We start from the raw sequence: 17,542 nt of genomic DNA, 5'->3' as shown, positions 1-17,542 counted from the left end.
ATCAGGTCCATATGGCAACGCAACGCTTGCTGAAAACGATGCAATACACATGCCGCACCTCTAGGGGTGCTGTAAGACGTTCCCATCGGAGACACCAGAACAATAGAAGAAGTAGACGCATGCGCATAAACCCCTTCTACCCGGCGTGAAGCACTGTCAGGAACAAACACAACAAGAAGAAGATGGCTGCGACTACGCGAGGAAATCGTGCCTTCTGTGTGTACAAATAAGTTTTATTAGTGTGCATAGTTTTATATAACTTAATTTTCTTATTGTGTGTGAACATTTTGAAAAGCATTTTTATATAATTTATATAACTTTTTATATTGTGTGTGTGAACATTTTGAAAAGCAGTCTTATCCAATAAAAAAAAAGAAATTCAAGAAATGGTTCAGTTACTTGTTTATTTAAAAGAAAAGCTGTTTACAAAAGTGAATGCAATGCAGTGGTTCAGACAAAACAGCGAGAGTGCTGCTTGTTCTAGTCATGTGGTTGTGACGTCATCGTAAACCAATCCGTTCTACTCATCCAGACGACTTTGCAACGGCTCCGTTGCCAGATTTTTCCACTCTGGAACCCGTTCTCAAAAAATATAATTGTGGGGCACCCAAAACACCGGTGCCGTGTGGACGCCAGGCCGAAACGATAAACAATTTTATCAGATTCACCTGAATCCGTTGCCGTGTGGACAGGGCCAGAGTCAGCTTTCCATTGATCACCCTAACGGGCAATCCTTTGATCACTCTAATGACTCGCCGTTCACACCCAGCCTCTGGTGACCCACACCAACATGATGCCTCAACGACACCTTAGATGAACTTGTCATCAGAATTCTGATTCTGATCCAGGAGAGGATAAATATCTGATACTCCCTATTAGTCAGACAGAACTGAGGAAGCCTTTTGGACGAGAGGTGAAACGTTTTCAAGAATCTTAAAGCAAGTCCAGTTGCCCTTTTCTACCACCCACAGTTTACTATGACCTGGATGACTGAGAATCTTCACACCTACCAGAAAAATTCAGTTGAAATCAAGCCATTTGAGGCGAATTGGTCCGCCTCTGAAAAAACTTAGCATTTGGATTTCCCGGCAAACATTGATTTTCGTGACGTCGCGTGCGGGACGCCTCCCTCTGAATCCTACGTCAGCGCTAGTTTGTTTATGAGAAAACGACCTGGTGGTTTTCTGCAAATTTCTTCAACGTTATCGCGTAATTATTAAAATGGTTAACAGATGTATCGTAGGAGGGTGTAGCAACACCAATCTTGATGGGATTAGTACTCATCGTTTCCCAAAAGACTGGACAATGAGAGAGAAATGGGAGCGCTTGGTCTACACAGGCTGTGCACTGAAACCGTGCAAGGCTCTCGCAGCCTGCTGGCGCTTCCGCAGGTAACGTCACGAGTCTGGCTCCAGACTCCCTTGGGATTTTTCCAGACGCGTTTTATTTTATTTTTTCTGCTGTAGACAGATGGCCTTGTGCAAAATGACCCTTCTGGATGAGTGTGTAAAGGGACATTCTTTCATATTTAAAAAATTGGTCCAGAATATTCACTTTAAGGTCTTTTGGGGGGCACTGCAGGCACTAGGACCATGCGGAAACATCCTCTGCTCAAGCTGCCGGTTTACTGTACTACTTCACGCAGTACTGTACTCAGTAGTGATGCAGTAGAGAGGGCAGTGAAGACGAATTACAGAAAGAAGAAATAAGCTATCCGACTTTCTAATGAGTGATAAATCAGTTAGACCTATAAATGGTTCATATGCCATTTTAATATCTAAATCACTACAGTTTCATGAAAAGTATTTTTATTTGGAAATTTCTTGCGTCTGTAGCTCAGCAGGACCAGCTGCCCCCAGGTGATAGGCAGGGAGCAGGAACAGCATGTAGAAAGTGGAAAGGTGAGCGAATTGCAAATTACAGAATCAAGCAATAAGGTCTGAGAGGCTGTGGTACAGATGGGGGACAAACCCAAAATGAAGTGTTTTATGGCGTATTCACACCTACGTTGTTTGGTCCGGACCAAATGAACCAAATTTCCCTTGGTCCGGACCTTTTGGGTTGGTCTGAATACAAACCACCGAACTCTGGTCCGGACCAAACAAGCGGACCGAGACCGAGCTGCAAGGTCGGACTCGGTCCGGACCAAAGGAACTCTGGTGCGGATCTTTTGGAGGTGTGAAAGCAGACCGGACCTAATCCGACAGTTTTGCTTTTTTGTACCTCGGGAGCTTCCGTCGTTTGTCGAGCATTATGGGAAACAGAGTCTTGACACTCCACCGCAAAGTGCAAACACTGTTTCGGTTGTCAAGGGAACCTTACAACAGTCGTTCAGTCATTCAGACCAGTGGTAGGCTAGACTACAGAGTACAAAAAATGAGTAGGGGGCAAACGTGGGCCGAGGAAGAAACGCGCACCCTTGTGGATATATGGGCAGATGTCCACATATCTGAGCTTTTGGAGAGAACACACAAAAATGCCGACGTGTTTGCTGTATTCAGTGAGAAAATGAAGGAGAAGGGGTTCACGCGCTCCCCAGAACAATGTCGGCTAAAAGTGAAGAAACTCCGTCAGACCGACATTAAAATCAGGGACATTCTTTCAAAAAGTGGCGGTACTAGCGACGCAAAAAAGAAATTCATCTGTTGCGTGAAGAGCCAGAACTGTCACAACATGATGTGCGCTCATCAGCGCTATCCTCCGTAGCCGCCTTGCCCTTTGTCGTCGTCGTTGATAAATTACTTGTACAACAGCATAGTAATCGCACAATTGTGAAAACAGTAAAAACTGGAAAAAACATATAGCTTTGATGACATTAAAAAGAATAACAGCACGGAAAGCCTCCATGACTACTTTTGAACTTAACGCTTTGTGCGCGTGTCGTCTCTGACCAATAGCTGAACGACCTCAGGGCGCGTGGCTTTGTTGACAGGTTTTGGTCCGCTTACTAAAATGTACAGTGTGAAAGCGAACCGCACCAAAATGAAAAAATAAAAAAAACATTTGGTTCGGACCAAAGCAAGTGAACTATCGAACTATCCTGGTCTGAATACACCCTTAGTCGCGAGGCCACCATGAGTCCCCAGAATATCTTCAGTGCTCCCCCAGGTGATAGGCAGAGAGCAGGAACAGCATGTAGAAAGTGGCGAGTCTGTGGAACTGTACTGGAGGGATGAACTTTTCCCTCCTTTATATACAACCTTTATTTTAATCAGGCAATTTAATTGAGGTCAAGCTTTCTTTTGCAAGAGACCCGAGTGCAGCAGACAGACCTCAGGTAGAGGTATCTGAAAAACTTAAGCCCTTTTGAGGATTTGTGCCTGTACTTTGTCCCCCCACCTTTGGAATCAAAATTCTGCCCCACCCGAATAGAACACTACCAGCTCTTCTGCTGAAACTGCATCCCCTCAGCACAGGACTCGCTACAGGATCAGTGGCTTTGGTCCAACTTGGATAAAAAAAAATTGTTCTAATTATTGTTCTAAAATACATGTGAAGGCTTAAAGGGCTGATGACACATTTTTGACATCTTTGGCGATGTTTTATAACATAAAAAGTAATTCCCGATGATCCATGTATTAATTCACGAAGGCACCTATTTTACAAGTTATGATAAACGCGGCTATTTGGGCAAATTTGACGGGGCTGCAGCACCCAGGAGACTAATGAGGAGGAGGAGCTATATGACGTCAGCGAAAGAACCTTCCTCCTAACTTACCAGTTTGTTGTTGATGCGACAGGTGTTCAGTTTATCATTATTAGTATTATTATACATTATTTTTATATATATAATATAGTTATTATGCCTTCGTGTTGTGTTGCCGGCTTTTGCTCCAAAACCCACAAGGATGGGGTAAGTTTATTCAAGTTTCCCAGAGATCCCGAGCTGCATGCGAAGTGGGTGAGGCAAGTCAGGCGCACTCGTGACAAGTGGGAGCCCTCACCAACATCCGTCCTGTGCTCTGAACACTTCGATTTGGATTGTTTTGACACCCTTCCCAGCTTAAAATAATCTCTTGGGTGTTCAGTTCAGCACAAACGTGTGTTACTACCATCAGCAGTGCCTACACAGTGTTGCCAGATTGGGAGGTTTCCCGCCCAGTTGGGCGGTTTCAAGTGCATTTTGGTGGGTTTTGAACATATTTTGGAAAACGTCAGCAGTATCTGACAACAGATACTGCTGACGTTTTCCAGCCCAAAATATGTTCAAAACCCACCAAAATGCACTTGAAACCGCCCAACTGGGCGGGAAACCTCCCAATCTGGCAACACTGCCAGTATTCCGGAGGGGGTCTACTAGTAGCTATGCCGCATCCAAAGACAGTCCTCCTGTCAGAACATGTGTTGTGAAACGACATAAGATAAAGGTACGTAGAGCTGTAGATTCTACATGATCATAAATGTAATCATAAAGTCGGCGTGATATCAGTCATGTATTTGCTTGTGAAAGCTTGCGGCTTTCATGTAACTGCCGCCTAGCAACGAGAGGCAAAGGGTAAAGAGGGTAGGCTATCATACATTCTGTTCGGAAGAGATCAACACAATTCTAGACTCCCAGAAGAGGAAGAGCTAGCACTAGAGAGTTCACCGGCGTTTTCATGCGCCATTTCTTCCGCTGACGTCACAACATGGCCGCGAGCCACGGACCCAGTTTTCTTGCGCTGTGCAATTAAAAGTTGGATATTTGCGTAACAACAGCTTCTTTTCACGTAATTATAACAGAAATCTAACATGTTTGCCATGTTTTGTATAGTTTATTTAAGAAATTGCATAGAGTCATGTTCGTGTCATCAGCACTTTAAAGTACTAATCTTACGAAAATGACATCACTCCTGGAAATTATACCTTGTAAAAGTACATGTTAAATAGTTTACTGTCTAAATTGTATTTTAATACGAGACTGGGAGCATGTTCTACCGTATTTAGTTGAAGTTTGGCTCTTTGAATCCGCCATTACACGAATGCGTTCCTGGTAAGTTACTGTTAATTCAAAGGAAGTGAGGTCATGTGCACAATGCTTGAAAGTCTGCAGCATTTCTGGCTTCATCTGCTTTGCAAAGTGTAGGACGTTTTTAATGACTATGCCTCGGCCACTTTAAGGTGCAGGAGGCATTATGTTTTCGGGTTGTCCGTCCGTCCGTCCGTCCGTGCGTGTGTCTGTCCCGAAACCTTGTGAACATGATATCTCAAAGACTACGTTCAGACTGCACCCTGAAACAACCCATATCCGATTTTTTTTTTTTTTTCCCATATGCGACCTGTATCCGATTTGTTGTTGACAATCTGAACGACACAGATCCGATTTTTTTTCACATGCGACCCAGGCCGCTTGGATATGTGGTCCTAATTCCGATGCATATCTGTTATTTTCACATGCGACTGCAGTCTGAACGGACAGGTCGCATTCATGCGACCTACACGTCATCAACAAGAGACAAACGTCACTATTCTGCGTTGGCTAATCCCGCCTCTTTGGTGGAAAACAACATTTGTACAGTTTTCAGAATTTAAATAGACTTTTATAGAATTGATCAAGCTAATGGTGGATTTGGTAGGGACCTGGATGTTGATCTGTTAGCCTGATTAAATAAAACAGTTTCTATAACTGATTTATAACTTTAACCATCCTGTATTACAAGATTATAAGATTGTTCTGGAAATTTCCAGTAATTTGACACCTTCGGTCTCATTAGTCTGCTGCCCACATTAATCAGATTATTGTGTGAGTTCCACCGCCGCCACAAAAACCACATCGCCAGGTCTCGCCTCATCTCCATGCTTTACTTGCAAACATGAAGAGCGCTTTTTTTTGTTTTGTTTACGTATTACGTAGATGTGCTTATTACATGTCAATTTGCGCATGCGGGACACTTTTTTGGGTCGTTTTCCGTTCATATTGGAGATCGCATACAAGTCTCATATAATTGGTAATGTGAACAGCCTAACAAAAAAATCGGATTTCACAACAAATCGGATATGGGTCGTTTCAGGTTGCAGTCTGAACGTAGTGAAAGACTAATGAAAGGAATTTCACCAAACTGTCACCAGTTGTGCGCTTTGGGACAAACACGAACTGATTAGATTTTGAGATCAAAAGGTCAAGGTCACTGTGAGGTCAAATGTCTGTCCAAAAACCTTGTGAACACAATATCTCCAAGGCAGATGAAAGGAATTTCACCAAACTTTCACCATTTGGGGACAAACATGAACTGATTAGATTTTGAGGTTGAAAGGTCACAGGTCAAGATTACTGAGAGGTCGAATGTCCATCCCCAAACTTTGTGAACACCATATCTCAAAGACTAATGAAAGGAATTTCACCAAACTTTCACCATTTGTGCGCTTTGGGACAAACACGAACTGATTAGATTTTGAGGTGAAAAGGTCACAGGTCAAAATTACTGAGAGGTCAAATGTCCATCCTCAAGTCACAACTTAATAAGGCGTGTGGTCTACCAGGCGGAGGCATCCCCATCGACGCCGTCGGTGTCGAGGTCTTTTTTTTTCTTTTTTTTTTAAATTCCACAACAAAACTAAAACCAAAGCATGTCTCCTAAAGCCTCGGTCACAACCGGCCGTACGTGCTCCTACGGCCGGTCTACGTGCAAAAAACGCAAGAAACGCACGGAGGGCGCGCGTGTGACGTGCTGATTTTCGAGCCGCAGGCCGGCCGCAGAGGTTCTTTGTCATGTCAAATAAACTCTACGGGCGCTTACGTTTTTTTCAGGTTGCAAGACAAACTTACGGCCAACGCGTGTCTTTCTCCACGAACAAAAAAAAACGCGGCGATTTTGGGAAACGCCAAAAATCGCATGGCCAAAAAATCGTACGTCCGGTTGTGACCTAGGCTTAAGAGGTGTGTCGTTCAAGGCTGTTCAAGTGTAGCCGTAGTTCACAGTGTCCAAGTTAACTAGCTATGTGTTAGCGTTAGCTGTGGACAAGGCTATGGCAACTTGGCGGGCAAATCCATAGAAAGTCATGTGACTAACCAGACTGTATAGCTACATTTGCAACATTATCACTAGCTCTAAAAGCACAGACAACTTCGTTGCTAGCTTTCTCTTGGAATAAAACATTTATATGCCTCAATATTGCTCCCGCAGGTTGGACGGCGAGTTTTTGTAGGCCGTGATGTGGTTCGTTTTCGGCAAACATTTAAAATGAAACGAATCTTTATTCCTTTCAGAAAACTGAAACATGGGTTCTAGGTATGGCCATGGAGTCGTGCATTCCATCAACTGATAGTGTTCAAATAACACTGCTGAGAAATCATTGAACTTGATTTTATAGTCTATGGACGTGACGTGACCCTAGTGATTACTGATCGGCTGTCTCAGTGTCACCTGCGAAAAAACCCCAATCACGTTTTAGAAAAGAAAAGAAAAAAACATCCACTTTCAAAGCTGCTTCATAGTAACGAGGAGCTTGATAGAAATGTAGTGGAGTGAAAAGTACGATATTGGTCTTTCAAATGTAGTGAAGTTCAAGTCCATAAGTTTCCAACAAAAATAATACTCAAAGTACAGATACTCAAATGCCGCTTTTCCACGACCAACGCGGCTGAGTCGGGCTGAGCCGTGCCATGCTGAGTTGGGCTGAGTCGAGCTGAGCGGGGCTGTTGGAGTTGCATTTCGACTACAACCGCGCTGAACCGTGCTGGCTGGAAGTGGGTGGACACATTGGGTGGAGTTAGCGAAAGTGGGTGGACGTCACGTGATGTCGTTAGGCGGCGCAAACAGTGACATCAGTGATCTTTTAAGCGGTAGTCTCACGACCCGAATAGTAAACAATAAACATGGAGGACATGGAGTCGTTAGTGTTGCTGGTCTTGGTGCTGTGGCTTGTTGTCACCGACAACGCCAACAGATACTGGCAAGAGCGTATAGATGAGGCGAGGCGCATAAGGCTTCAGAAATTCTCATAATTATTCTTCTTCCGGGTTTACAGTGTTTACAGATCCCAGCGTGCTCGCGGGGCGTGTGGGCATGTGAGGACACTCCTCCTCACCAATCAGTGCACAGGGGAGTGTCTCCTCACGCCCCCAGCCTCACTCAGCTCGGTTTGGCTCGCTTCAGCCCCACTCCAAAACCGTGCGAGTTTTGGGTGCTGAGTAGGGCTGAAGCGAGCTGAGTCGTGCCGCTCTGAGGTAGTCGAAACGCGAGCCATGTCGGGCTGAAGTGAGCTGAAAAAGGGTAGTGGAAAAGGGCCAAAAGTGTACTCAAGTAAATGTACTTCGTTACTGTCCACCTCTGCTCTGTGAATGAGTTACTATAGAAATGATAACATATTAGAATAAACACATGAATATAAATCTGTGACTTGAATTGCAGCCAGAGCTACTATAGAAAATGAATCAAGACCTTCTGACCAATCAGAATCAAGAATTCAACAGCGCTGTGGTATAAATGATCATATTGTCCACGAGGAATAAGGAGCAAGTGCGAGTAGAAGAATGTTATAAAAATGTCTGTGTGTGTGTGTTTCAGATGACTAATCAAATGGCCGGTATGAACTTTTACGGCCAGAGCCGCATGACGGGATACGGACAGCCTACGGGCGGAGCCTCGGCCCCCAGCACTAATCAGGCGCTCGGCTCTCATGTATGGAAGTGAAAGCACGCCAAGTAAAAATGTCTAGGTTTGGGAGCATCGCAATAAACTGTAAGGGAATCGAGGGAGGCTTTTACACACTCTTCATCTAACATTCCTTCAGCAGTTAAGAGGAAATGTTCTTTTCGAGGATCAACCTGAAGAAGAGTTTCTACCTCCTGTTTGTTTTTTTTTTCCTCCATAGCCATTTTTTTTTTTTTTAACCCTGGGACTGGAAACGATGTGGTTCAGGAGTCCAGCATCTCTCTCTCTCTCTCTCTCTCTCTCTCTCTCTCTCTCTCTCTCTCTCTTCTTTCATAGCAGCTACACCTCAAACACAGTGGCTCTCCTGAGCCACGCCCCTCAGCGTTTGTGACTTCCTCAGACGTGTAGTAACTGCACCGTTTTGTTTGCATGTAGGTTCTGAGATCTTCAGCTCTTCTTGCGTGTTCTTTTATTTCACCGTTGTCTTTACGCTGTTACACTTTCCTTAGTGGTACACACTTAATAAACCTGCATGCACTGATTGCTAAGCTACATGCGTCAAATGACCAGGAGAGACTGTATAATGCGTCAAGACGTATTATTTAAGCGTTATCCCTTAAGTAATGTGACGCTGCTGTTTTGGTCTGCGTGTTCCTGTCATTTTGGGGTTTTTTTGTTTTGTTTGTTTTTTCCAGCTGCTGTGGATGTTGAAGCCTGTATTAGACACCTGGATTGTATGTACCTTTTTCTCTTTGTTTAATCAAGGGTACTGTGATGGAGCTGTAGTCCAGCTACTCTCCTCCTTCCCACTCAGGAGGGAAATGTAAGGGAGAGGTTCTCATATCAAACTGATAGAAATCATAGCCAAAGAATGCAGAATTATTCATTATTTAGGAAAAAATTATAATAATAATGCGTTTTGATGCTTGCAAGAACAGTTTTCTGGTAACGTGTTATTGATTAGTCCTGTGATCTTAAAAAAAAAAAAAAAAGTGTGTACCTGATGTATGTACCGTATATGTGATTGCCTCCAGCACTCAATGCCACATTTGATTGTATGAACGGAGCACTGTATATATATATTTTTCTTCACTGTATATAGGGTGCTCTCTAACTCATAAGGGTCAGACTTAATATGACTAAACAGCAGGGTTTTAATCGTTTAAACCGTACCTCTCGGCTTCAGTCTGTACAGAGACCAAATGAATGTTTCTCACTCACATCGTGTGCTTCAGATGGCAATGTGGTTGGTTGGTTGGTTGGTTGGTTGGTTGGTTGGTTAAGATCGCGGAGATCCAGGCTATATTTACACGGCCTTAAGTTGACGAGGAACGCATGCTTCTTAACCGTAAGGCTCATTAACACGTGATGATAAATTCCCGGCTCTTTTACAATACACCTTCTCTGATCACGTATAGACAGATGTCCACTTTGCGATTGCACGTTAATACAGGTTTTACAGGAACATGAATGTAGGAAGGTTTTTTTTTTTTAAATCGTATTTGACGATATTTAGCTTCTACTGTTCTACACAAAACAAAAAAAAAAATCTTTCAGATGTTATTGGAACAGAATACGCCGATTTAGCCATAACATGAAAACCACTGACTGGTGACGTGAAGGACGTTCTCTCGTTACAACGGATGTATGAGAGAGCAAGAGAAGAGTCAGTTCTCAAAGTTGGTGTGTTGAAAGCAGGAAAAACGGGCAAGTGTAAGGATCTGAGCGACTTTGACTTCGACAAGGGCCAAATCGATGTGATGGCTAGATGATTGGGTCTGAACATCTCCAAAATGGCACATATTCTGGCGTGTTTCCGGTATGCAGTGGTTTGTACCGACCAAAAGCGGTTCAAGGAAGGACAACTGATGAACCGGCGACAGGAGCATGGATGTTGGAGGCTCATTGGTTCATATGTAGCGCGAAGGCTTGCCCATATGGTCTGATTCCATAGAAGAGACACTGTAGCACAAACTGCTGAAAAAGTTAATGCTGACACCTTTCTGTTTTCGGCAGCAAACAGTGAGCCTTCGAGACTCACAACCCTGTCTTCGGTTCACCAGTTCTCCTTCCTTGGACCACTTTTGGTCGGTACTAACCACTGCATACCGGGAACACGCCACAAGATGTGTCATTTTGGACGTGCTCAGACCCGGTCATCTCGCCATCACAATTTAGCCCTTGTCAAAGCTGCTCAGATCCTTACACTCGCCCATTTTTCCTGCTTCCAACACATCAACTTCAAGAACTGACTGTTCTCTTGCTGCCTAATATATCCCACCCCCTTGACGTGCCATTGTAACAACATATTCACTTCACCTTTCAGTGTTTTTTCACGTGTTATGGCTGATCGGTGTACATCTCATGCTGTCTTTCACTCTTAATTAAGAATGCATATCTCTGTGGTTGACGCCGTGTAACGTCGAATGCTTTGCTAACCCGTCTTTTTTTTTTTTTTTTTTTCTTCCAGGTAAATGTGAAACCCTATATCTATACACATTCCATACTATACTATAATTTTATCCAGACTTCTTGAATATTTTACTTCCTAACCTGAGAAGCTAGGTCTCTGCTGTAACTCGTAACGCAGACGCTTTGCATTCTGGGACTCTTGAGTCCAGCTTTTGCTGTCTCCACTAATTCTATGTCGGATTTCTCATTAATGCGACGGTGAACGTTGCTGGAAAACGCAACCACTGACCTCTCGTATGCTTGGCGCTAATCGACAGATTAGCACCAGATTCGCTAAACACATCAGATATATATAAGAATATTTAACGTGATTCAGGTTGGAGTTTTCCTTTAAAGCACTTTGTTAAAGATGCATGCATGTCTGATTTGAATAAACCAAGATTTTGACCAACACTGTTCAAGTTACTCAGAAAATAGTAGTATAGATTGGTCATTAAAATGATTCCATAAGCAAGCTCTGTGAATGACTCGGCATGTTCGTCAGCCATACCGCGAGTCACCAATGAATGTTGAAACTGTTCAACAAAATGGAGCTGTATGGTTGTGCTGTTTATTGCAGGAAAGAAAACTATAAAGCAATACTGGATTAGCAACAAAACGGAGTACGCGGCTGCATCGAGTCAGTGTTCGAGAAATCTAGCACTGTTGTATTGACACTGATCGATTGAGTTGGTTGCATATCATTAACGTGCACATGCCTACATGACAAAACACTTTTCTCTTTTACCTTAAATAACCTAAAAGAACGTTTTGTTTATGGTACAAAATGGTTTATACCGTTTTGAAATACATGTGTTAAAGGTTTGAGACCAGTGCGTGTGGCCTCATGGCAGAGTTGGACAGAATCGGTCTAAGGTGTGCTCTTTTCCTCTTTAGTGTTCTGGTGCTAATGTTTGTTAGGACTATGGGACTGTAAGGGCAGGAAAGTTAAGGATCATATTTGCTTCTCTGTCTATTTTCAGTACCAGAACAAAGCAGAGACGTTGCTACAATTCTTAAAGTTTAATGACGATTCAGCGTTATGAATGAATACGTTTGTGGATAACTGAATGTGTAATGCTTAATCATGTCTGCTTCCTTTTGATATGTTTTTGGGTTTTCAAAATGTGTATATTACGAAGGCTGAATTAAATAACAATAAAGAAATGTATTTTATCCTCACTGCACGTGTTTGAGTCTTTTTTTTTTTGTGATTAGTCATTTAAGGTCTTGTCACACTGCAAAAAATGTTGCCTTTAAAAATAAGAAATAAAAGATTAAAACAAAGCATATTTGCTTGGATCAGGTGAAAAAAATCTGCCAATGGAACTAGTCAAATTTGACTTGGTAAGATTTCTTAAAGTAAGATGAAAAATCTAACCTGCTTTTAGATGAAATAATTCCAAAATAAGATTGGGGAACGTATTATACGAGATCTGATTAACTCAAAATAGTTCTTATAACAAGATCGTACTTCTTACATTTAGCCATTCAAGTCATTTTTATTTATTTCATTTTAAAGGAACAGTCCACCGTACTTCCATAATGAAATATGCTCTTATCTGAATTGAGACGAGCTGCTCCGTACCTCTCCGAGCTTTGCGCGACCTCCCAGTCAGTCAGACGCGCTGTCACTCCTGTTAGCAATGTAGCTAGGCTCAGTATGGCCAATGGTATTTTTTGGGGCTGTAGTTAGATGCGACCAAACTCTTCCACATTTTTCCTGTTTACATAGGTTTATATGACCAGTGACATGAAACAAAGTTCAGTTACACAAATTGAAACGTAGCGATTTTCTATGCTATGGAAAGTCCGCGCTATAATGACAGGCGTACTAACACCTTCTGTGTGCTTCGGCAGCGCATTGATATCTGAGCTCCGTATCAATGCGCTGTCGAAGCGCGCAGAAAGTGTTAGTACGCCTGTCATTATAGTGCGGACTTTCCATAGCATAGAAAATCGCTACGTTTCAATTTGTGGAACTGAACTTGTTTCATGTCACTGGTCATATAAACCTATGTAAACAGGAAAAACGCGGAAGAGTTTGGTCGCATCTAACTACAGCCCCAAAAAATACCATTGGCCATACTGAGCCTAGCTACATTGCTAACAGGAGTGACAGCGCGTCTGACTGACTAGGAGGTCGCGCAAAGCTCGGAGAGGTACGGAGAAGCTCGTCTCAATTCAGATAAGAGCATGTTTCATTATGGAAGTACGGTGGACTGTTCCTTTAAGGGTATTTCACTTAAATTCATGACAGTCTTGGCAGTAAAAACTGAATTTAAGATAAATATACTAATATTAGGATTGTTAAATTCTACAACTAAGCATTGCTAGCTTAAAAGATTCTCCTTTTGTGACCTGTAATTAGTAAAATACTCTAGATATGAGACCAGAGACTATCTTGAATCAAGTTGACGACACGTGTAGCATTGCAACAAGTTTATTTTCTTTCCCATTTCAACATTCAAACAGGGCGGCACGGTGGTGTAGTGGTTAGCGCTGTCGCCTCACAGCAAGAAGGTCCGGGTTCGAGCCCCGTGGCCGGCGAGGGCCTTTCTGTGTGGAGTTTGCATGTTCTCCCCGTGTCCGCGTGGGTTTCCTCCGGGTGCTCCGGTTTCCCCCACAGTCCAAAGACATGCAGGTTAGGTTAACTGGTGACTCTAAATTGACCGTAGGTGTGAATGTGAGTGTGAATGGTTGTCTGTGTCTCTGTGTCAGCCCTGTGATGACCTGGCGACTTGTCCAGGGTGTACCCCGCCTTTCGCCCGTAGTCAGCTGGGATAGGCTCCAGCTTGCCTGCGACCCTGTAGAAGGATAAAGCGGCTAGAGATAATGAATGAATGAATGAAGTGCTCCAACCCCTAGTAATTGTGTTTGTTGTTTTGTGAACAGAACAGGATGATACGGAGTGAACGAGTAACCAATGGATCCACACTATACACAAATATACTGTTATAATAATGTGTACATTGTTATTATATAATGTTAATACACAATGTAATTAATACACACATGTTGGAATTTACTCTCCTACCCTACAAAACATATATTCTGACCTTTTAATTGCATTAATATTTTGTTTTGGGCCTGAGATATGGGCAGATCTCCATTTGGCGGCCATTTCGGACGCCATCTTGAATTTCTCAGAGAGCACAAGGGGGATTTCCGGGGACTTTTAGTATGTTATTCCTAAAGGTATTCTGAACATATTCTGAAATTTTTAGCTTGTTACTAATTTGTTCTGGGTATAACCCTGTTACTCCTGGGCTATAAAGTTAATTTATTCCCAAAACAAGCATACTTTTTTTTTTTCTTGAAACAAGATGAACCGCATTTGACAAATGTCCAAAATGTACTTACTTGTTTAAAAAAACTTGCTTTATTTTCAAAGGTGCTCCAAATAAGACTTTTTCAAGACATTTTGTCTATACAAGATTTTCAAGATGGACTGTTGAAAAACTAGCCTTTCTAGCTAAATGAGGTTTTGCTTGTTGGGCAATTATGTCTTATAATAAGGGTGGCTAGATGTTTTGACTTGAAAATAGACAAATAAACTTCCTAAGATTTTTATTTTTTGCAGTGCATGCAAGTTGTTCTGTATAATAGTGTTGTAGTACTTGAGACCGGTCTCGAAACCACTTTTTGAAGGTCTCGTCTTGGAATCGATCACATTTTTACTCGGTTTTGTCTTGCTCTCGGACATCGAGGATTTTATTTCAAGACCACATCTGTGGAGATTTCACTAAATTGCCTGTGCATTGTCTGATTTTATTTGGCAACATCATTACTGTGATTGGATGTAAAATTTTCTTCCTGTTAACGGCTGTCTCCGCCCCCTTCACACATACTGGTTTTGACTCGGTTTCATCCTGTCTTGGTTATGACTCGGTCTCAGTTTAGGTGGTCTTGACTACAGCACTACTGTACAGTATATGTATATTAGCAGTGTAACACACTGCCACTGTTTGACCTACTCAGATTTAACCTGAAGTGGGTGTGGCCTATCCCAGAAGGATTAATAAACTAGACTGACTGACTTACTGCTGCAGTGGGCCGTGCCAACACAAAGGATCGCCATTGCTTCCTGTCCTGCGCTGCCACCACTGCCTCCTCAAATGAGATACCCGACTCCTGTAAGTCTCTTGAGACCGCATCGCTCCATCGCATGCGTTGCCTGCCTGGATGCCGCCGTCCTGATGGTCACCAATGGAGCAAGCGGCACGGTAAGCGTGTTAGAGGCGTGCGTACGACGTGACCAAGTCATGATAGCCGTTTCTGTCGCAGGATATTAATTAGGGGAGCCTGACCAGTTCTTTCAAAGATCTCTGCGTTTGAGATGTCTCTCCAGGACACACCAAGAATTCTGCAAAGGCATCTAGTATGAAACGCCGCTAAGCGCTTGTCTTCTTGTGGTATTCCAAGCTTCAGTGCCATATAGTAAGGTTGAGATCACTATGGTTTGATATATTGCCATTTTTGTTCGCAGCCGGATAGATTTATGATGCATGATCCAGCTAGAGGGCAGCACGGTGGTGTAGTGGTTAGCGCTGTCGTCTCACAGCAAGAAGGTCCGGGTTCGAGCCCCGTGGCCGGCAAGGGCCTTTCTGTGCGGATTTTGCATGTTCTCCCCGTGTCCGCATGGGTTTCCTCCGGGTGCTCCAGTTTCCCCCACAGTCCAAAGACATGCAGGTTAGGTTAACTGGTGACTCTAAATTGACCGTAGGTGTGAATGTGAGTGTGAATGGTTGTCTGTGTCTATGTGTCAGCCCTGTGATGACCTGGCGACTTGTCCAGGGTGTACCCCGCCTTTCGCCCGTAGTCAGCTGGGATAGGCTCCAGCTTGCCTGCGACCCTGTAGAACAGGATAAAGCGGCTACAGATAATGAGATGAGATCCATCTAGAACTAGAAGCCTAAAGTAAACCACTGCAACACTGACCAGGCAGTTACTAAGGATGCTGTCATTGAATTGTGCACCTCATGGGGGGGAAAATGCTGTTTTTCCCATGAGCTTCATATCTGACCACCCTTGTGAACATGAAAACATCTTCCTTGTGGTTTTTCTTCTTCTTCTTGATGATGATGATGATGATGATGATCCCAGGCCTGATGCACTCTCAACTGGATGCCCTGTCAAACATTCTGGCATATTTTCTACAAAAGATGATAAATGAATGAAAGGAATAGCGTCCCTCCTATTCCTATCTATTCCAGTTTATTTTCCATTCACAGTTTCGTCAGTGTCAGACTCTGACCCCAGCACTGCTGGATATATTTGGTGGTGGATTGTTTTGTGCTTGTACCAGTACCACTACCATGTCAGTGTGGCTGTGGTGCTGAGAATGGTCCATTGCCCTGATATCTGCTCAGTGGTGGTCCTACGGCAGTCCAGTTCCACTGATGCACAGTGTTTCAGGTGGTTATGAGATTATACACAGTAGCAGATGGGCTGTAATGAGTAATTGCATTCCTTCAAAGTGCCCCATATGGCTAATCAGTGTAGCCATAATGTACGTAGGTACAATTCTGATAAACTGGCACTTCTGTGTGTAAACCTCCATTTTCTCATTAAATCAAACTGAACTTGACCGTGTATGGTTATGTTTGTTTAATCTTTTATATCGTCTTAAACCTAATCAGACACTGCTCTATACCACTTTACGTTATTACACTCACTGGCCACTTTAAAAGGAAGTTGTTCTTGATTCTAAGATTCCTGTTCTTGGTTGCAGGACTGGAACTCAATGTGGTGTTCTGTCTGCCATTGCATGCTGAGATGCTTTTCTGCTCACCACAGTTGTAAAGAGTTGCTATGAGTTACTATATCCTTCCTGGCAGCTCGAACCAGTCTGGCTATTTTCCTCTGACCTCTATCAACAAGGCGTTTGTTTCCACCCACAGAACTGTCGCTCACTCACTCGATGTTTTTTGTTTTTTGCGCCATTGTCTCTGTGTAAACTCTAGAGACTGTTGTGTGTGTGAAAGCCCCAGGAGATCAACAGTTTCTGAAATACTCACACCAGTCCATCTGGCTCAAACCAACACCCATACCACAGTGAAAGTCACACTTTGAGATGATGATTTTTCCCATTCTGATGTTTGAAGTGAACATTAACTGAAGCTCCTGATTTGTATCTGCATGATTTTAGGCATTGTGCTGCTGGCAAGGGATCGGCTGATTAGGTAACTGCATAAAACAACAGGGGTATGGGTCTACCTAATAAAATGGCTGGTGAGTACGTGTGTTTTTAGTCAGTATATCACATCACATCATCTCTAGCCGCTTTATCCTGTTCTACAGGGTCGCAGGCAAGCTGGAGCCTATCCCAGCTGACTACGGGTGAAAGGCGGGGTACACCCTGGACAAGTCGCCAGGTCATCACAGGGCTGACACATAGACACAGACAACCATTCACACTCACATTCACACCTACGCTCAATTTAGAGTCACCAGTTAACCTAACCTGCATGTCTTTGGACTGTGGGGGAAACCGGAGCACCCGGAGGAAACCCACG

General features: G+C 43.3%; 1 protein-coding gene across 1 annotated transcript in view; it reads left to right on the top strand.

Moving 5' to 3' along the window:
• Positions 1-12,206, top strand: part of smap2 (small ArfGAP2) — a 69,847-nt gene extending 57,641 nt beyond the window's left edge. Inside the window, exon 10 of the mRNA XM_060904729.1 lies at positions 8,487-12,206. Within this exon, the coding sequence (XP_060760712.1) occupies positions 8,487-8,612 (126 nt within the window). The 3' untranslated portion in view covers positions 8,613-12,206. The remainder of the gene's footprint in view (positions 1-8,486) is intronic.
• The last annotated feature ends 5,336 nt before the right edge of the window (positions 12,207-17,542 follow it).

This window comes from Neoarius graeffei, chromosome 22 (assembly GCF_027579695.1).
Source record: "Neoarius graeffei isolate fNeoGra1 chromosome 22, fNeoGra1.pri, whole genome shotgun sequence".
Lineage (NCBI taxonomy): Eukaryota > Metazoa > Chordata > Actinopteri > Siluriformes > Ariidae > Neoarius > Neoarius graeffei.
Note: the sequence above shows the minus strand (reverse complement) of the source record. Positions and strands in the feature narration are given on the sequence as shown.